The sequence below is a fragment of the Perissodus microlepis genome, chromosome 9, assembly GCF_051167445.1.
Source record: "Perissodus microlepis isolate ML-2025 ecotype Zambia chromosome 9, ASM5116744v1, whole genome shotgun sequence".
Classification (NCBI taxonomy): Eukaryota; Metazoa; Chordata; class Actinopteri; order Cichliformes; family Cichlidae; genus Perissodus; species Perissodus microlepis.
Window position 1 is genome coordinate 32,648,062 of NC_140469.1, and position 13,942 is coordinate 32,662,003.

Genomic DNA, 13,942 nt, shown 5'->3' on the forward strand with positions numbered 1-13,942 from the left:
CACAAACCTTTTTCATGAAAAGATCCACAAACTGAGACTCTGCCACGCAGGAGAAGCTGGTTGTGACTGTTGGCTGCTGAGATGTTCGATTCAACGACAGGACGGGTCCTGCAGAAATGTACGAAAAATCACAAGTTCAGAAAAGTTACTGTAACTAATTCAGCCTGACGTCGGTACTTTGGCTGTTAGTGCTGAACGTTTGTGGCAAAAAGCATCCAACAACTGGATCCTTGAAACTAACAGGAGATGAAACTTTGCATTTCTTCTGATCAAACCATTACAGGTTAAGGCGCCGAAGGAGGCTCTGCTACTGTGGAGGAGCAAAGCAGTGACATCAGCCAGAGCAGATAACACTGCGTTGTTTGAGTTCTCTTCCCCGGAGTCGGTGTAAACCCAGAGACAGTGGAGTTAAATGTTTCAGTTACAGTCCGTCGTGGTTATGGAAGCTGCTTCCTTTGATTGAAGCTTGTACTCACTCAGGGGGTTAGCTTTACAAAGCAGGGCAAGGTAAAGGGAGCAGGGCTGCTTAGCCTGGGAGTCCAAATCTCTGAGTTCCACCAAGAGTACGAACATCCCAAAGGTAAAGTTTAATTTCCTGTTTAAGCCAATAAATCAGGACAGCAGCCAAAGCTACAGAGGCTGTGCTTCAGAACTGACAGCTCCTGCAGTATCAGACCGTTTCCCAAACAGAGGCATGAACAATGCAGCAACATGAGCAAGTCACTAATGTTAGGGTTCAATTCCCAGGCTGTAGGACTGTAGGTGGACGGGGTTGGAGGGTAAAGTCTGTGAGGCTCTGTTTAGTTAAGTGGGGAGTAAAACGTGGTGCTGCCAGAGGTGGTGGTTTCAGCCTGAAGAGGGGCTGATTTATCTGATCTTACATGTTAGGTATCCACTTCAGAGGCTGTTTAGGTTTCAGCTGGGATAAATCAAGCGCACCTCCAGTAGTCAGGATATTAAAGCCATATTTAGCTGGATGTTTTCTGCAGGACCTGGACGCTGCCCAGACAGCATGACAGATACATGGCCGGAGGGTCTGCAGTCATAAAAACAAGGTCGGTGAGTGTCGGCCTCCGGGGGGAGGGGGGGGGCGAGGGCGAGCAACAGGAGGGCAGACACAGAGACCGTGAGGAGGTAAAGATGACTGTGAGGACTCCAAGACGCCAAAATGTGAGTTTATAAGGGAACGAGAGAGAGGTCGCCTTGTAATCGGAAGGTTGCCGGTTCGAGCCCCGGCTTGGACAGTCTCCATCGTTGTGTCCTTGGGCAAGATACTTCACCCGTTGCCTGCTGGTGGTGGTCAGAGGGCCCGGTGGCGCCAGTGTCCGGCAGCCTCGCCTCTGTCAGTGCGCACCAGGGCGGCTGTGGCTACAATGTAGCTGCCATCACCAGTGTGTGAATGTGTGTGTGGATGGGTGGATGAATGGGTGGATGACTGGGTGGATGAATGGGTGGATGAATGTTTGTGTAAAGCGCTTTGAGGTCCTTAGGGACTAGTAAAGCGCTGTACAAATACAGACCATTTACATCACAGCCTGGACTCAAACAGAGAAATGATGAAGAGAATAAACTGAAAGGACTGTCAGCTGATGTCACATCATCAGATTTGTTCCAGTCAGGTTCATCGATCTCATTTAAGCACTTCCCATAGATCTGCTGATGAATCCCACCCGTTCTCCCATCTGTGTGAGCTTTCAGCACCTTTAAACTATTCAGTAAACAAAACTTTTTCCTGTTTGTGGACAAAATTCATTCATAAGATCAAAAGAAAGAAATGACAGCGTGGAGCTTTGGTTCCTGCAGAGACTCCAGCAGACGGTGCAGCTAAGAAGCCCAAAAAGAAATACAAAAAGCCCTTTATGATGTCAGAAATCTTTAGTGACATCACTGAGCACACTGCACTGGCCTGAACACAAACTCAGCTGTTCCTCATATTCAAGGATTAGGCAGCATTGACCCTTGACCTCCTAAGACCAGAAAGCCTGATTTTTCCATTAAAGTAAGTGAGAACATGAACCTGCACCGTGATCCAGGACAGGCACAGTGAGGAACCATCGTCATCGTGTGCCTTCAAAGCTCGACGAACAGAGAGGCGGTGAGACAGATGGGCGAGCGAGAGGCCGTCCACCAGCGCCGAGCAGCGTCTTTCCCGATCACTTCCAGGTTTGGGATGATGACCTCTGACCATCCTGATGAGGAGCTGCTGTGTGGACCAAGCAGCAGCTCTACAGTGGACTCCTCTTCTTCTTTAATGGGATTATGGGATGGCTGCTGCTCACATACAGCCTTACAGTCAGGTTTAAAATGGTAACTCAGCAGCTCTCCTCCAGCTCGCTGGGAGCTGGAGGAGAAATCAGTTCCAGAACGAAGACATTATCATGCAGAGCGGATGATAAATCCCGGCACTCTGATTATGATTACAGTCAGATATGGTAAACACACCAACATGGGAGACTAACTGAACTTTAATTGTGTTCAGTCTCCCTGCGCCAGCCCTCAGCAGCCACACAAGCGTCTGCTCTGAGCTCAGTATCCACGCTTTAACCACCCACTTGGTCCAGTCTGATGTCGTGGGATTCACCTGCACCACAAACTGAACTTTGAACCTCACAGCGTCTCTACTTTCTGTTCTTTCAGCTCAGAATCAGTTAACGAGTCGTTAATGTTAACATACACTCGTGTTTCACACAGCGTGTCCTCGGGTGGGCCACCGTCAGAGCGCAGCAGCAACGCAGCAGCAACGCAGCAGCAACGCAGCAGCAACGCAGCAGCAACGCAGCAGCAACGCAGCAACACCTGCGTCAGGATCATCACAAAACGATGAAAATATAAAATGCAGGATGACTCGTGTTTCTGTGACAATCTGAGTCTGTTTCTGCATTTTTTCCTCTATTTTACCAAAACTAGTTATTATTTTTAGATTTATGCATTTAATCTTCTGTTATTGTACATCCATGCAGTATTTCTTCATTTAACTCTTCAAACATGTTCGTTTTTATATTTCTGTTTAAAATGTTCCCGTTTCCTGCAACGGAGCCGAAAGGCTGACGAGACAAACGAAACCAGCCTCACGAAGCAGAGAGAACAAAGCAAAGATGAATCCAAAAGTAAAAACAAACAGAGTATTTAAATAAATAACCAACTAATAATATTAGTTAATAATAATAATCAATAATAAATGAAGTAAATTAAAAATATGTCATTACTAAAATGAAGCACGGAGCCAAATAAATCTGTTTTATTAGATAAATATAAATAACACATCTCACTGTTATTTTTAATTTAGAGGCTGTTTTTGAGAACGGATCTATTTTCTGTGGCGTATTGATCTCCCTGGACACAGACACATTACAGCGGCCTCGTGTCCTGTACGTGTAACGTGTGTGCTGCATGTTACAAACCACCGAGCGAGCGTTCAGCTCAGCGAGCTGCTGCACGGCGAAGCAGAGCAGCTCACACTGTCCAAAGCTCACGAGCACAAAACTCATGCTGAAGAACGTCTAAATCCATAAATCATTCACTCCCAAAGGCTCCACGGGGGATGCATCAAACCTGACAGGCAGGGCGAGCTGGGGGCGGGGCTTAACGGGACTTTTTACCCTTTATTCATACGTCTAAATATTTCATGAATTCACTTTTGTCCCAACGACCTGTCCTGATAAAATCAAATAATCTCATGGACGGACCGGAGGAGCCGGGGATCGAGCCACCGACCCTCCCGACCGGCCTCTCACATGTTCGCGCTCATCAGCGGAGCTCCGTGGCTCAGCGGAGGAACATCCATCAGGTCTGACGTCCACGTTTGCTTCAAAGGCCGGTCTGCGTAAACCTCGTAGCTCGTGGAAACTTTAAATCCAGAGTAAGAACCAGGAAACATCCGAATGAAAACAAACCCACGATCCACTTTTGCCCACTTAACTGCTCCATGATCTACGGCCCGGCAGACGGGAGATCTGATGTGGTTCCATCTGTTTACAGCCTGCAAATGGATGCTAATGAAGGCACGCCGGGCAAAACACAGCGGCGGCCATGTAAACAGCGGCGCGGGAAACTGAATCCGCTGAGCCGAGCCGCTTTCAGCTGCAGTCTGAAAAAGCTGCAGCCATCATGTGGGAAACATTTACTGCGAGAGAGATGTAGCAATTATGGAAAGCAAAATAAACGAGCGAGAAGCTGCTGTCGGCACGCTCGCCTCTGAGGCGGCGCCCGCAGCGACCTGCAGCCGGTGGCACTGCGGAGGGAGCGGTTTACGTTATACAGTGTGTGTCAGGATTTACGTTAACGTCGCCAGCAGGACCGCCGTGGCCTTCTGCGCAGGAACCTCACCCATCAGCTGATATTCAGAATCCCAGTGACAGTCCTAACTGGTCCCAGTACACCAGCCAGAACTGCAGACACACACATGACGACTTTGTCCAATCACACCCATCTGAGACCGTAAACCTATCAGGACACGGTTAAAGCGCCTCTTCATTAGCTTCATATTCACAGGCTGCGTCTCTGCTCTGTCCTGATTGGTTCATGAGCTACACCTGGACCAGGTATGAAGGTTGGTGTGAGGGACGGAAAGCAGAGTCGTGACTGAGGACCACGGCGTCGGAGGGTCAAGCCGTCTGTGTGGACGAGGCCAGATGGACTTATGAGAAGTTAGGAGAAGCATCCTGTAAGCGAGGCGTGACCTCACAGGATGTTATGATGGCGAGATGTTCCCAGCCTTATGTTAGCAGCTGAGGGCTGAGTTCTGGACTTCCAGGGCTCCTGTAATTCAGACGGGTGGTGCTAAAGGGCCAAAGATGAGCTGGAAGGAAGCTGCTCTGGTGACAGATGTGATGTAAGCCTGGAATAAAGTGACGAGTCCAGCACGGCTCTCAGGCTGCAAACCTCTGGGGACGCTGAGATGGTGCCAACGTCCACGTCAGGGAGTAAACTCCACCCACAGCCCAGAGCTCTGCTCCACATGCACAGGTGATAAAGCTGTGTATCATCAGCACATGCACAGGTGATAAAGCTGTGTATCATCAGCACAGCAATGGAAGCAGAGACCAGGATGATCTGACCGAGCTGCGTCGCAGCAAAGCAAGCAGAGCTGCAGCAGAGAAGGCTCGGTTCATCGCGGCGTTCAGTGACCCCGGCAGCGACGCAGCACGAACACATTTAGTGTCACGACGGCATCACCTGCAGGAGAACGGGCAAAATGAGCGACGAGTCACATGACCACAGCTTCACAGCTGCTGTTGGTCCCAGATGTGTGGAAACATCTGCACCATCAGACAGTACTCACAGGTGTGTGTCTGCGAGTATGTGTGTGTGTGTGTGTCTCAGACCAGCCCATCTGCCTCTCTGAGCCTGCAACTTGTTTTCAAGTAACTTTGGACACACACACACACGCACACACACACACACACACACGCACACACACACACACACGCACACACACACACTCTCTGAGTCATAGCTTTTATAAGACGGGCCGTGCCAGGTGGTGATGGGAGCTGTTGTCCTGAAAACACACAAACACACATTCAGATAAAGTTGAGCGACAGCAGACGAGAGGACGGCTGAAGTCACGTGTTTGTCTCGTGCGCGATCTTCACGATAAGCACGCTCCGGCCGACACGTGTTGGCGGTACTGCACGCCACCTTTTCTTCCTCTCCTCATGCTTTTAATCCTCACGGTCTCTTCTCGTGTCTGTGAAAGTGTCTCAGGATCTTTTCAAGCCTCACAGCCTGTTTTTGTAACGATGTTTGATATTGTTAGCTTTTGTTATAGCTGGAATTTAATCAGCGTCTCAGGGAGGGCGACATCATCTTCTCTATGATGAAGATGAAGTTGTGCTACAAATTTGTACTCTGTTTTATTTGAACTCAAACATGCATCCATACTCGGTCCAGCCTGTGCTGGTCATCAGCTCATCGCTGAGCTACACACGCTTCATTCATCCTGTACAGGTGTGTACTGTATTTATTCTTATTATATTCTCATTTTTGCTACATAACTTTTGCACTGTCCACTTCCTGCTGTGACAAAACAAACTTCCCACATGTGGGACTAATAAAGGTTATCTTATCTTATCTTCATGCTGCTTATATCACAGGCGAGGGCAACAACAGCTACAATGCATCACTGACTCCATCGCACACTGTTCCTCCTTCCCTTTACCTATGAACAAGGTCCCTACACTCAGGGTGTGTCTTCATTCCCAAACACAAAGATCAGTGCAGAGCAGCCTCCAGCACGGAGGCTCACCTGAACTCACCAAAGTCAGGTCGCCTGACGAAAGCATCACAAACAGGTTCAGAGAGTAAAACAACCCCCTGAACCTGCTGACGTGTGCTACACCGTCTCCCAATATTTATCATTCAGTTTGCAGAATTCTGTCTGCTAGAAGGAGGAGGCGGAGTCACATTTGTTTAAGGTAGAGCGTTTCACCCAATCGCCATCGAGCGATCAGACACGATTCATTCAGGCGCGAAGTCAGCGCCTGCTCTGATTCACAACCAGAAAACAAAGACTCACAGGCAGGGGCGGGGCTACAGGGCGGGGCAGATGCCCAATTCTCACATATGATTGGATGACAGTGGAAACTGTTTGACTAATCAAGGTGATTGTTTTGATTTTACAGACAAAAAAAAGACATAGAGAGTGATTCATGCCATTCGTGTTTCTGATACTTCTACACACACACACACACACACACACACAGCTCCAGGCTTGTTTGTGTGTGTGTGTGTGTGTGTGTGTAACTGGCTGAGTTGTGTAATCTGTGACTAATGTGTTTTTAATTCATATGGAGACAGTTGAGCATCCATCACACACACACACACACACACACACACACACACAGGTGCTCTACAGCATTCAGGTGACCCTCACAGACTCACACTGAGTCTGCACTGCCCTGGAGGAACAGCTGGAGCTTAATCATAGCCAGATGTGTGTAGATATTGATCATTCAATCAGCTGAAACAATCGCCGCACCTGCTCAAGGTATTCATGTTTGCACAAGACACACTCACTCACTCATACTGACACACACCGTATCACGTGCTACACCTCACGTCTTTATCAGCGGCCCGTGGGTCCATGCTGGTAGTCGCTCACGCGTGATAATCGTCTCTGTGTGAGCTGAACCTGACTCATCTGATCCGCTCCAGCCTCCATGCTAGGGGTGGGCGGTATAAACAGTGTGAATTTGGCCAACGGTAGAGATTTTGACTATACCGCTCTACCACGATAGCGCATGTTGATGGTGTCATCAAGCTGCGCCTGTTTCGATCGAAAGCATTGCAGCGGCTGCAAACAATATCATCTGTCCATGATGCCAGGCGACAGTAAAAGCAAAGAGACAAAGCACGTTTTGGAGTATGAGGAAAGCCAAAAACTGCGCTTCTGTACCATTGATTCATTAATGCTGTATTCTATCACAGCTGCTCTATTCCCATGTTGTTGCAGTATATTAATCACTAACCTCGTATTGTGGATGGATTATCTCAGTTGTTCTCCTGACTGAAGTTTGGTCCGTTTACAGCATCCTGCCATGCGACTGCATTTGTCTCTAACCATCGGGAACCCTCACGTTAACTTTTATCGAGTGGAAAAAAGTTAGCGTTCATCCTCCAGCTTCACTGTGTTTATGCTAACATAGCTGTGTAGCTAGCAATCACGTAGCACATCATTATATACCAGCTAGCCCAACTTCAGTAACCCTACAAACATCACTGCTGTTTAGTTTTCTGTCTTCATTCATGTTGGAAGTGACAGCAGAGCTGTACGTTTGAATTCTTTCAGAAATCTCTTAGTCAGAACATGCTATATCATGTTTAGGTGGAAGCTAGCGAGCTAACTTCCTGCTAACTTCTAACTCTGTTAAATTTAATAAATTCTGTTTTCATGGATGCCTGGATGTTAAACTTAATTGTTACACCTGGTAAAGCAGCAACACTGATCATTTTATTAAAGATGAAAGAATTTAGACAGTTTGTAACTCTCAGTGAGGCCGCAGAGTTTGTTTGGCTTTGGGACCTGAAGAGACGGAGTTTAGGACCCAGATCACTCCGCGAGGCTCCTTGATTACAGTAGCCATAATGGTCCAACAATCCATCAAGCGGTGCAGCTTCGTAGCTTAGCAAAGTCGTAAACATTTTTTGACAGATTTCTGAGCGCCGTGTAGCACATAAAATCGGTTCGAGGTCAGTAAGTACAACCAGAATTCACACCAGATTATAAGGCGCACTGTCGATTTTTGAGAAAATTTAAGGATTTTCAGTGCACCTTATAGTGTGTTAAATATGTTACACAGAAGAAAAGAATATATCGCGATATATATCGTTACAGCACATGCTTCAAATTATACCATGATATGGATTTTAGGCCATATTGCCCAGCCCTACTCCATTCAACCACAGACGGAGGATGAGTGTCGTCACTGACCTGTGGCTCGGAGAACACTTCCTGAATGCTGTTGATTGGCCCAATTGGAACACCTGAGCCCTTGAACTTCTTCAGCCAATCAGCCGTGGTCTCCTGCAGGAACCTGACGGAGAGATGAAGAGGATAACGTTTACCTAAAACATGTTCTGATTGGTCAAACTGTCCTGTCTCTTCATCACTGTTCTAATGAAGGACCTCAGGGCTCCCAGTTATGATGACAGTGAACAACTTGGCAACCACGGGGAAGAAGAACTCTTTTTTAACAGGAAGACACGTCTGACAGACACCTCCCAGTGTGTGTGTCTGTGTGTGTGTGTGTGTGTGTACCTCTGTGACAGTGTGTGTGTGCGCGTGTGTGTGTGTGTGTGTACCTCTGTGACAGTGTGTGTGTGTGCACCTCTGTGACAGTGTGTGTGTGCGTGTGTGTGTGTGTGTGTACCTCTGTGACAGTGTGTGTGTGTGTGTGCACCTCTGTGACAGTGTGTGTGTGCGTGTGTGTGTGTGTGTACCTCTGTGACAGTGTGTGTGTGTGTGTGTGTGTGTGTGTGTTTGTGTGCGTGTATGTGTACCTCTGTGACAGTGTGTGTGTGTGTGTGTACCTCTGTGACAGTGTGTGTGTGTGTGTGTGCACCTCTGTGACAGTGTGTGTGTGCGCGCGTGTGTGTGTGTGTACCTCTGTGACAGTGTGTGTGTGTGTGTGTGTGTGTGTGTGTGTGTGCACCTCTGTGACAGTGTGTGTGCGTGTGTGTGTGTACCTCTGTGACAGTGTGTGTGCGTGTGTGTGTGTACCTCTGTGACAGTGTGTGTGTGTGTGTGTGTGTGTGTGCACCTCTGTGACAGTGTGTGTGCGTGTGTGTGCACCTCTGTGACAGTGTGTGTGTGTGTCTGTGTGTGTTTGTGTGCGTGTATGTGTACCTCTGTGACAGTGTGTGTGCGCGTGTGTGTGTGTGTGTGTACCTCTGTGACAGTGTGTGTGTGTGTGTGTGTGTATCTCTGTGACAGTGTGTGTGTGTGTGTGCACCTCTGTGACAGTGTGTGTGCGTGTGTGTGCACCTCTGTGACAGTGTGTGTGTGTGTCTGTGTGTGTTTGTGTGCGTGTATGTGTACCTCTGTGACAGTGTGTGTGCGCGTGTGTGTGTGTGTGTGTACCTCTGTGACAGTGTGTGTGTGTGTGTGTGTGTGCACCTCTGTGACAGTGTGTGTGTGTGCGCGTGTGTACCTCTGTGACAGTGTGTGTGTGTGTGTGCGCGCGCGCGTGTGTACCTCTGTGACAGTGTGTGTGTGTGTGTGAACCTCTGTGACAGTGTGTGTGTGTGTGTGTACCTCTGTGACAGTGTGTGTGTGTGTGTGTGCATGTGTGTGTGTACCTCTGTGACAGTGTGTGTGTGTGTGTGCGTGTGTACCTCTGTGACAGTGTGTGTGTGTGTGTGCGTGTGTACCTCTGTGACAGTGTGTGTGCGTGTGTGTTTGTGTGCGTGTGTACCTCTGTGACAGTGTGTGTGTGTGCGCGTGTGTACCTCTGTGACAGTGTGTGTGTGTGTGTGTGTGCGCGCGTGTGTGTGTGTACCTCTGTGACAGTGTGTGTGTGTGTGTGTGTGTGCGCGCGTGTGTGTGTGTGTACCTCTGTGACAGTGTGTGTGTGTGTGTGAACCTCTGTGACAGTGTGTGTGTGTGTGTGTACCTCTGTGACAGTGTGTGTGTGTGTGTGTGCGTGTGTGTGTGCGTGTGTACCTCTGTGACAGTGTGTGTGTGTGTGCGTGTGTACCTCTGTGACAGTGTGTGTGCGTGTGCGTGTGTACCTCTGTGACAGTGTGTGTGTGTGTGTGTGCGTGTGTACCTCTGTGACAGTGCGTGTGTGTGTGTGCACCTCTGTGACAGTGTGTGTGTGTGTGTGAACCTCTGTGACAGTGTGTGTGTGTGTGTGTACCTCTGTGACAGTGTGTGTGTGTGTGTGTGCGTGTGTGTGTGCGTGTGTACCTCTGTGACAGTGTGTGTGCGTGTGTACCTCTGTGACAGTGTGTGTGTGTGTGTGTGCGTGTGTACCTCTGTGACAGTGTGTGTGTGCGTGTGTGTGTGTACCTCTGTGACAGTGTGTGTGTGTGTGTGCACCTCTGTGACAGTGTGTGTGTGCGTGTGTGTGTGTGTACCTCTGTGACAGTGTGTGTGTGTGTGTGCACCTCTGTGACAGTGTGTGTGTGCGTGTGTGTGTGTGTACCTCTGTGACAGTGTGTGTGTGCGTGTGTGTACCTCTGTGACAGTGTGTGTGTGTGTGCGTGTGTGTACCTCTGTGACAGTGTGTGTGTGTGTGTACCTCTGTGACAGTGCGTGTGTGTGTGTGTACCTCTGTGACAGTGTGTGTGTGCGTGTGTGTGTGTGTACCTCTGTGACAGTGTGTGTGTGTGTGTGCACCTCTGTGACAGTGTGTGTGTGCGTGTGTGTGTGTACCTCTGTGACAGTGTGTGTGCGTGTGTGTGTGTACCTCTGTGACAGTGTGTGTGTGTACCTCTGTGACAGTGTGTGTGTGTGTGTGTGTGTACCTCTGTGACAGTGTGTGTGTGTACCTCTGTGACAGTGTGTGTGTGTACCTCTGTGACAGTGTGTGTGTTTGTGTGCGTGTGTACCTCTGTGACAGTGTGTGTGTGTTTGTGTGCGTGTGTACCTCTGTGACTGTGTGTGTGCGTGTGTGTGTGTGTACCTCTGTGACAGTGTGTGTGTGTGTACCTCTGTGACAGTGTGTGTGTGCGCGTGTGTGTGTACCTCTGTGACAGTGTGTGTGTGTGTGTGTACCTCTGTGACAGTGTGTGCAGCAGCTGTTTGCGGTTCTCGACTCTCAGCTTGTTGGTTTTGTACTTGGGCTCCTCCGTCAGCTCCGTCAGCTCCATGACCTGCAGATTTCCACAGACAGCAGAGAGTGAGTGGGAGAAACATCCTTCAAGCCAGCTGTTTCCGTGGTAGCATGTCTGTGTCCGTACAGGTAAACGGACTCACCTGGCAGACTCGGACAAACTGCTTTTCATTGCCTGCAGCCACAACGATGTGCCCGTCTTTGGTTTTGAAGCCCTGAAAGAAAAACACAAAACATGAACACAGCGACGTTTCAGTCTGACAGAAACCTCTGACAGTACGCTCACAACCACACACGTCTAACCTCTGACAGGCTCTTACATTCACGTCCATACCTCTGCTCAGCTTGTGTATAATCCAAACTGATGCTCATGAGACAAATTAATGAGTAATATTACTGCAGCTAGACTTCCTCCAACATAAACATGAACGTGTTTTCTCTTGTGCAGGAGTTGAACGCGCTCCCCTCCATCTCTTCACAGGTTACTGCATGAGTGATGTGGGCACCGCCTTAAAGCTGATGGGACACCTCCGACTTCACGTCTGCTCAGCTTTTGTTTTTCACCGGTTCAAAGTGAAAAGACGCTGGGACAGCCTGGCTGACTGAGCTGGACTTCAACAACTACATCGATGTGCTTCAGGTCAGGTTTTTTCACTGCAGTGTAACATGTTTGTGTTGTGCTGCAGATGGCAGAGCACGAGAGAAGAGCAGAAACTCGATACACTAACACATGATCAAAGAAATAAGTTTCTCCGCTAGAACAACTTCCCAGGACTTTAGGAAGTTCTGAGGCAGCAGACGCTGACTTTGTGCTGCCGACTGTGAGGAATAAAATCATTTTCATTAAGTCGATGCTTCCCAGCAGGTAGATATGAAATTTACTCTGATTAAATAAAAGGTGGTGAGATCATGAAGGATCAGCGTTAATAACCCGAAGCCCACCAGAGGAAACCTCCTCAAAAGGCCAGCCGATGGAGGCCTTCCTCCTCCTCTAATCTCCCCGCTCATCTTCTCGTCCTCTTCCTCGCTCACTGAAGTGCCTGTAATAAAAACTCTTCACCACATGAAAGCAGCAGCAGAGCAGCTGTCATACATCACAGCGCACACACTCGGCGGCGGCCACGTCCCGCTGCGCTGTGTGTGCATTCAGACCACTAACCCCTCAGTCACACTGCTGCTTCGGTTTCATCTCACCCTCCAGGGAATTGTGGGTAATGCAGTCCACACGGGGCTGCGATGGGACATTCACCCACAAAACCTCAAACAGTCCTCAGAGAGGTCGCAGCGGGCGGCTTCCGCCCCCTGCTGGCTGCAGACCTGAAGCTGCTGACCTTCACATATTTACATTTTTTAATTTTTAGGCTCCTCCAGCTGCTAGTTTTAGTTTCACAGGACATTTCCTGATGTTCCACAGTCGCTGCTTTCATCTACTGCACATGTGCCAAACACTGCAGTTCCCCTGATGTCCACCAGAGGCTCCAGCAGTGAGCCAGTCCCCTTAAAACATTGGAGCAGAAATAAACACATTTACAGCCTGACACACAAACTGTTTGTTTTATTATTCACCTGTTTAAGTTGTGTAAAGTTTGCATTATCGGGGGCGTGGCCTCTTTGACTAACAGGAAGATGCTACCGCATGTGGTCTCCAAGGCTAATTGGCAAAAAGAAACTGATGGGGTTGCTAGCACCATCCAGCGTGCTGAGTCAACATCACCCAGGTTTGGATTGGTCCGTGTTGAACCAGCACGGTGTGTTTGGCTTATTTCACAGCCCAGTGCATCATGTCTGTGCATCTCTCCAGCCGGGACAGCCCGATGTTTATCTGAGCGCCTTTGACTTTGGTATTTATTGATTATCTGTAAGAAATGGTGCTTTAACATGTCTGTGTGAACTAGAATTTATTAGAAGTTCCTCTCATGTGCGGTCTTGTTTTCATTGAAGTTTTATCCTAACACAAATGTAAATATAAATTCAGAATTAGATTCCACAGTGTGGACACGCTGTAGCTCTGAGTGCAGCTGTAGTCCTGGACGTTCTGCTTCTCCGACGACTCGTCTGCAGACAGATTATCGTCCGAGTTCAACCTCCGATCCTCTGAAGTCTCCTCTCTGGCACGGCGGATGTCTCTGTTTTTTTGAAATTGAACCATCTCAGAAATCAGATGTGAACTTAAAAAGCGTCGACAGGGGAACGGATGGCTTCTTCAGCTCTAACATCTTCCTCGCAAAGCCGCAACCACAACACCAGTAATTCTGTTGTTCCGACTGTCGTGATCTCCGGAGAACCCGTCGGCTCCGCTTTCATCTCTGGCGGCTTTGGGGGTGGGAGGAGGGTGAGGGAACGCTGCATTGTGGGTAAGCCGGTTCACACGAGGATTAAAACAGTGTCGGACGATAAAGCTGCGGCTGGTTAGAGATGGTGACCACAAGAATCGAGCCGCCAGTGGAAGGAGAAAACATCACGCACTGTGTGTGTGTGTGTGTGTGTGTGTGTGTGTGTGTGTGTGTGTGTGTGTGTGTGTGTGTGTGTGTGTACGTCCACATGTGAGTCATGACCCTCCATAATAACAGCAACATCTCCCTCAGGCTGAGAGCCAGTAATGTGAAGCAGACTGACGGCAGATAGAAAACGAGTGAATGTGAAGAAGTTCTTTATTTATTCATTTC

General features: G+C 48.7%; 1 protein-coding gene across 4 annotated transcripts in view; it reads right to left on the minus strand.

The window, feature by feature from the left end:
• The window catches only part of sugct (succinyl-CoA:glutarate-CoA transferase), a 65,510-nt gene that overhangs the window by 40,261 nt on the left and 11,307 nt on the right, over positions 1-13,942 (minus strand). For all 4 annotated transcript variants that reach the window (XM_084940312.1, XM_084940314.1, XM_084940313.1 and 1 more), the window contains 3 exons: positions 11,420-11,491; positions 11,219-11,316; positions 8,432-8,534 (listed from right to left, as the gene is read on the minus strand). In XM_084940312.1, the coding sequence (XP_084796438.1) occupies positions 8,432-8,534; positions 11,219-11,316; positions 11,420-11,491 (273 nt within the window). The remainder of the gene's footprint in view (positions 1-8,431; positions 8,535-11,218; positions 11,317-11,419; positions 11,492-13,942) is intronic.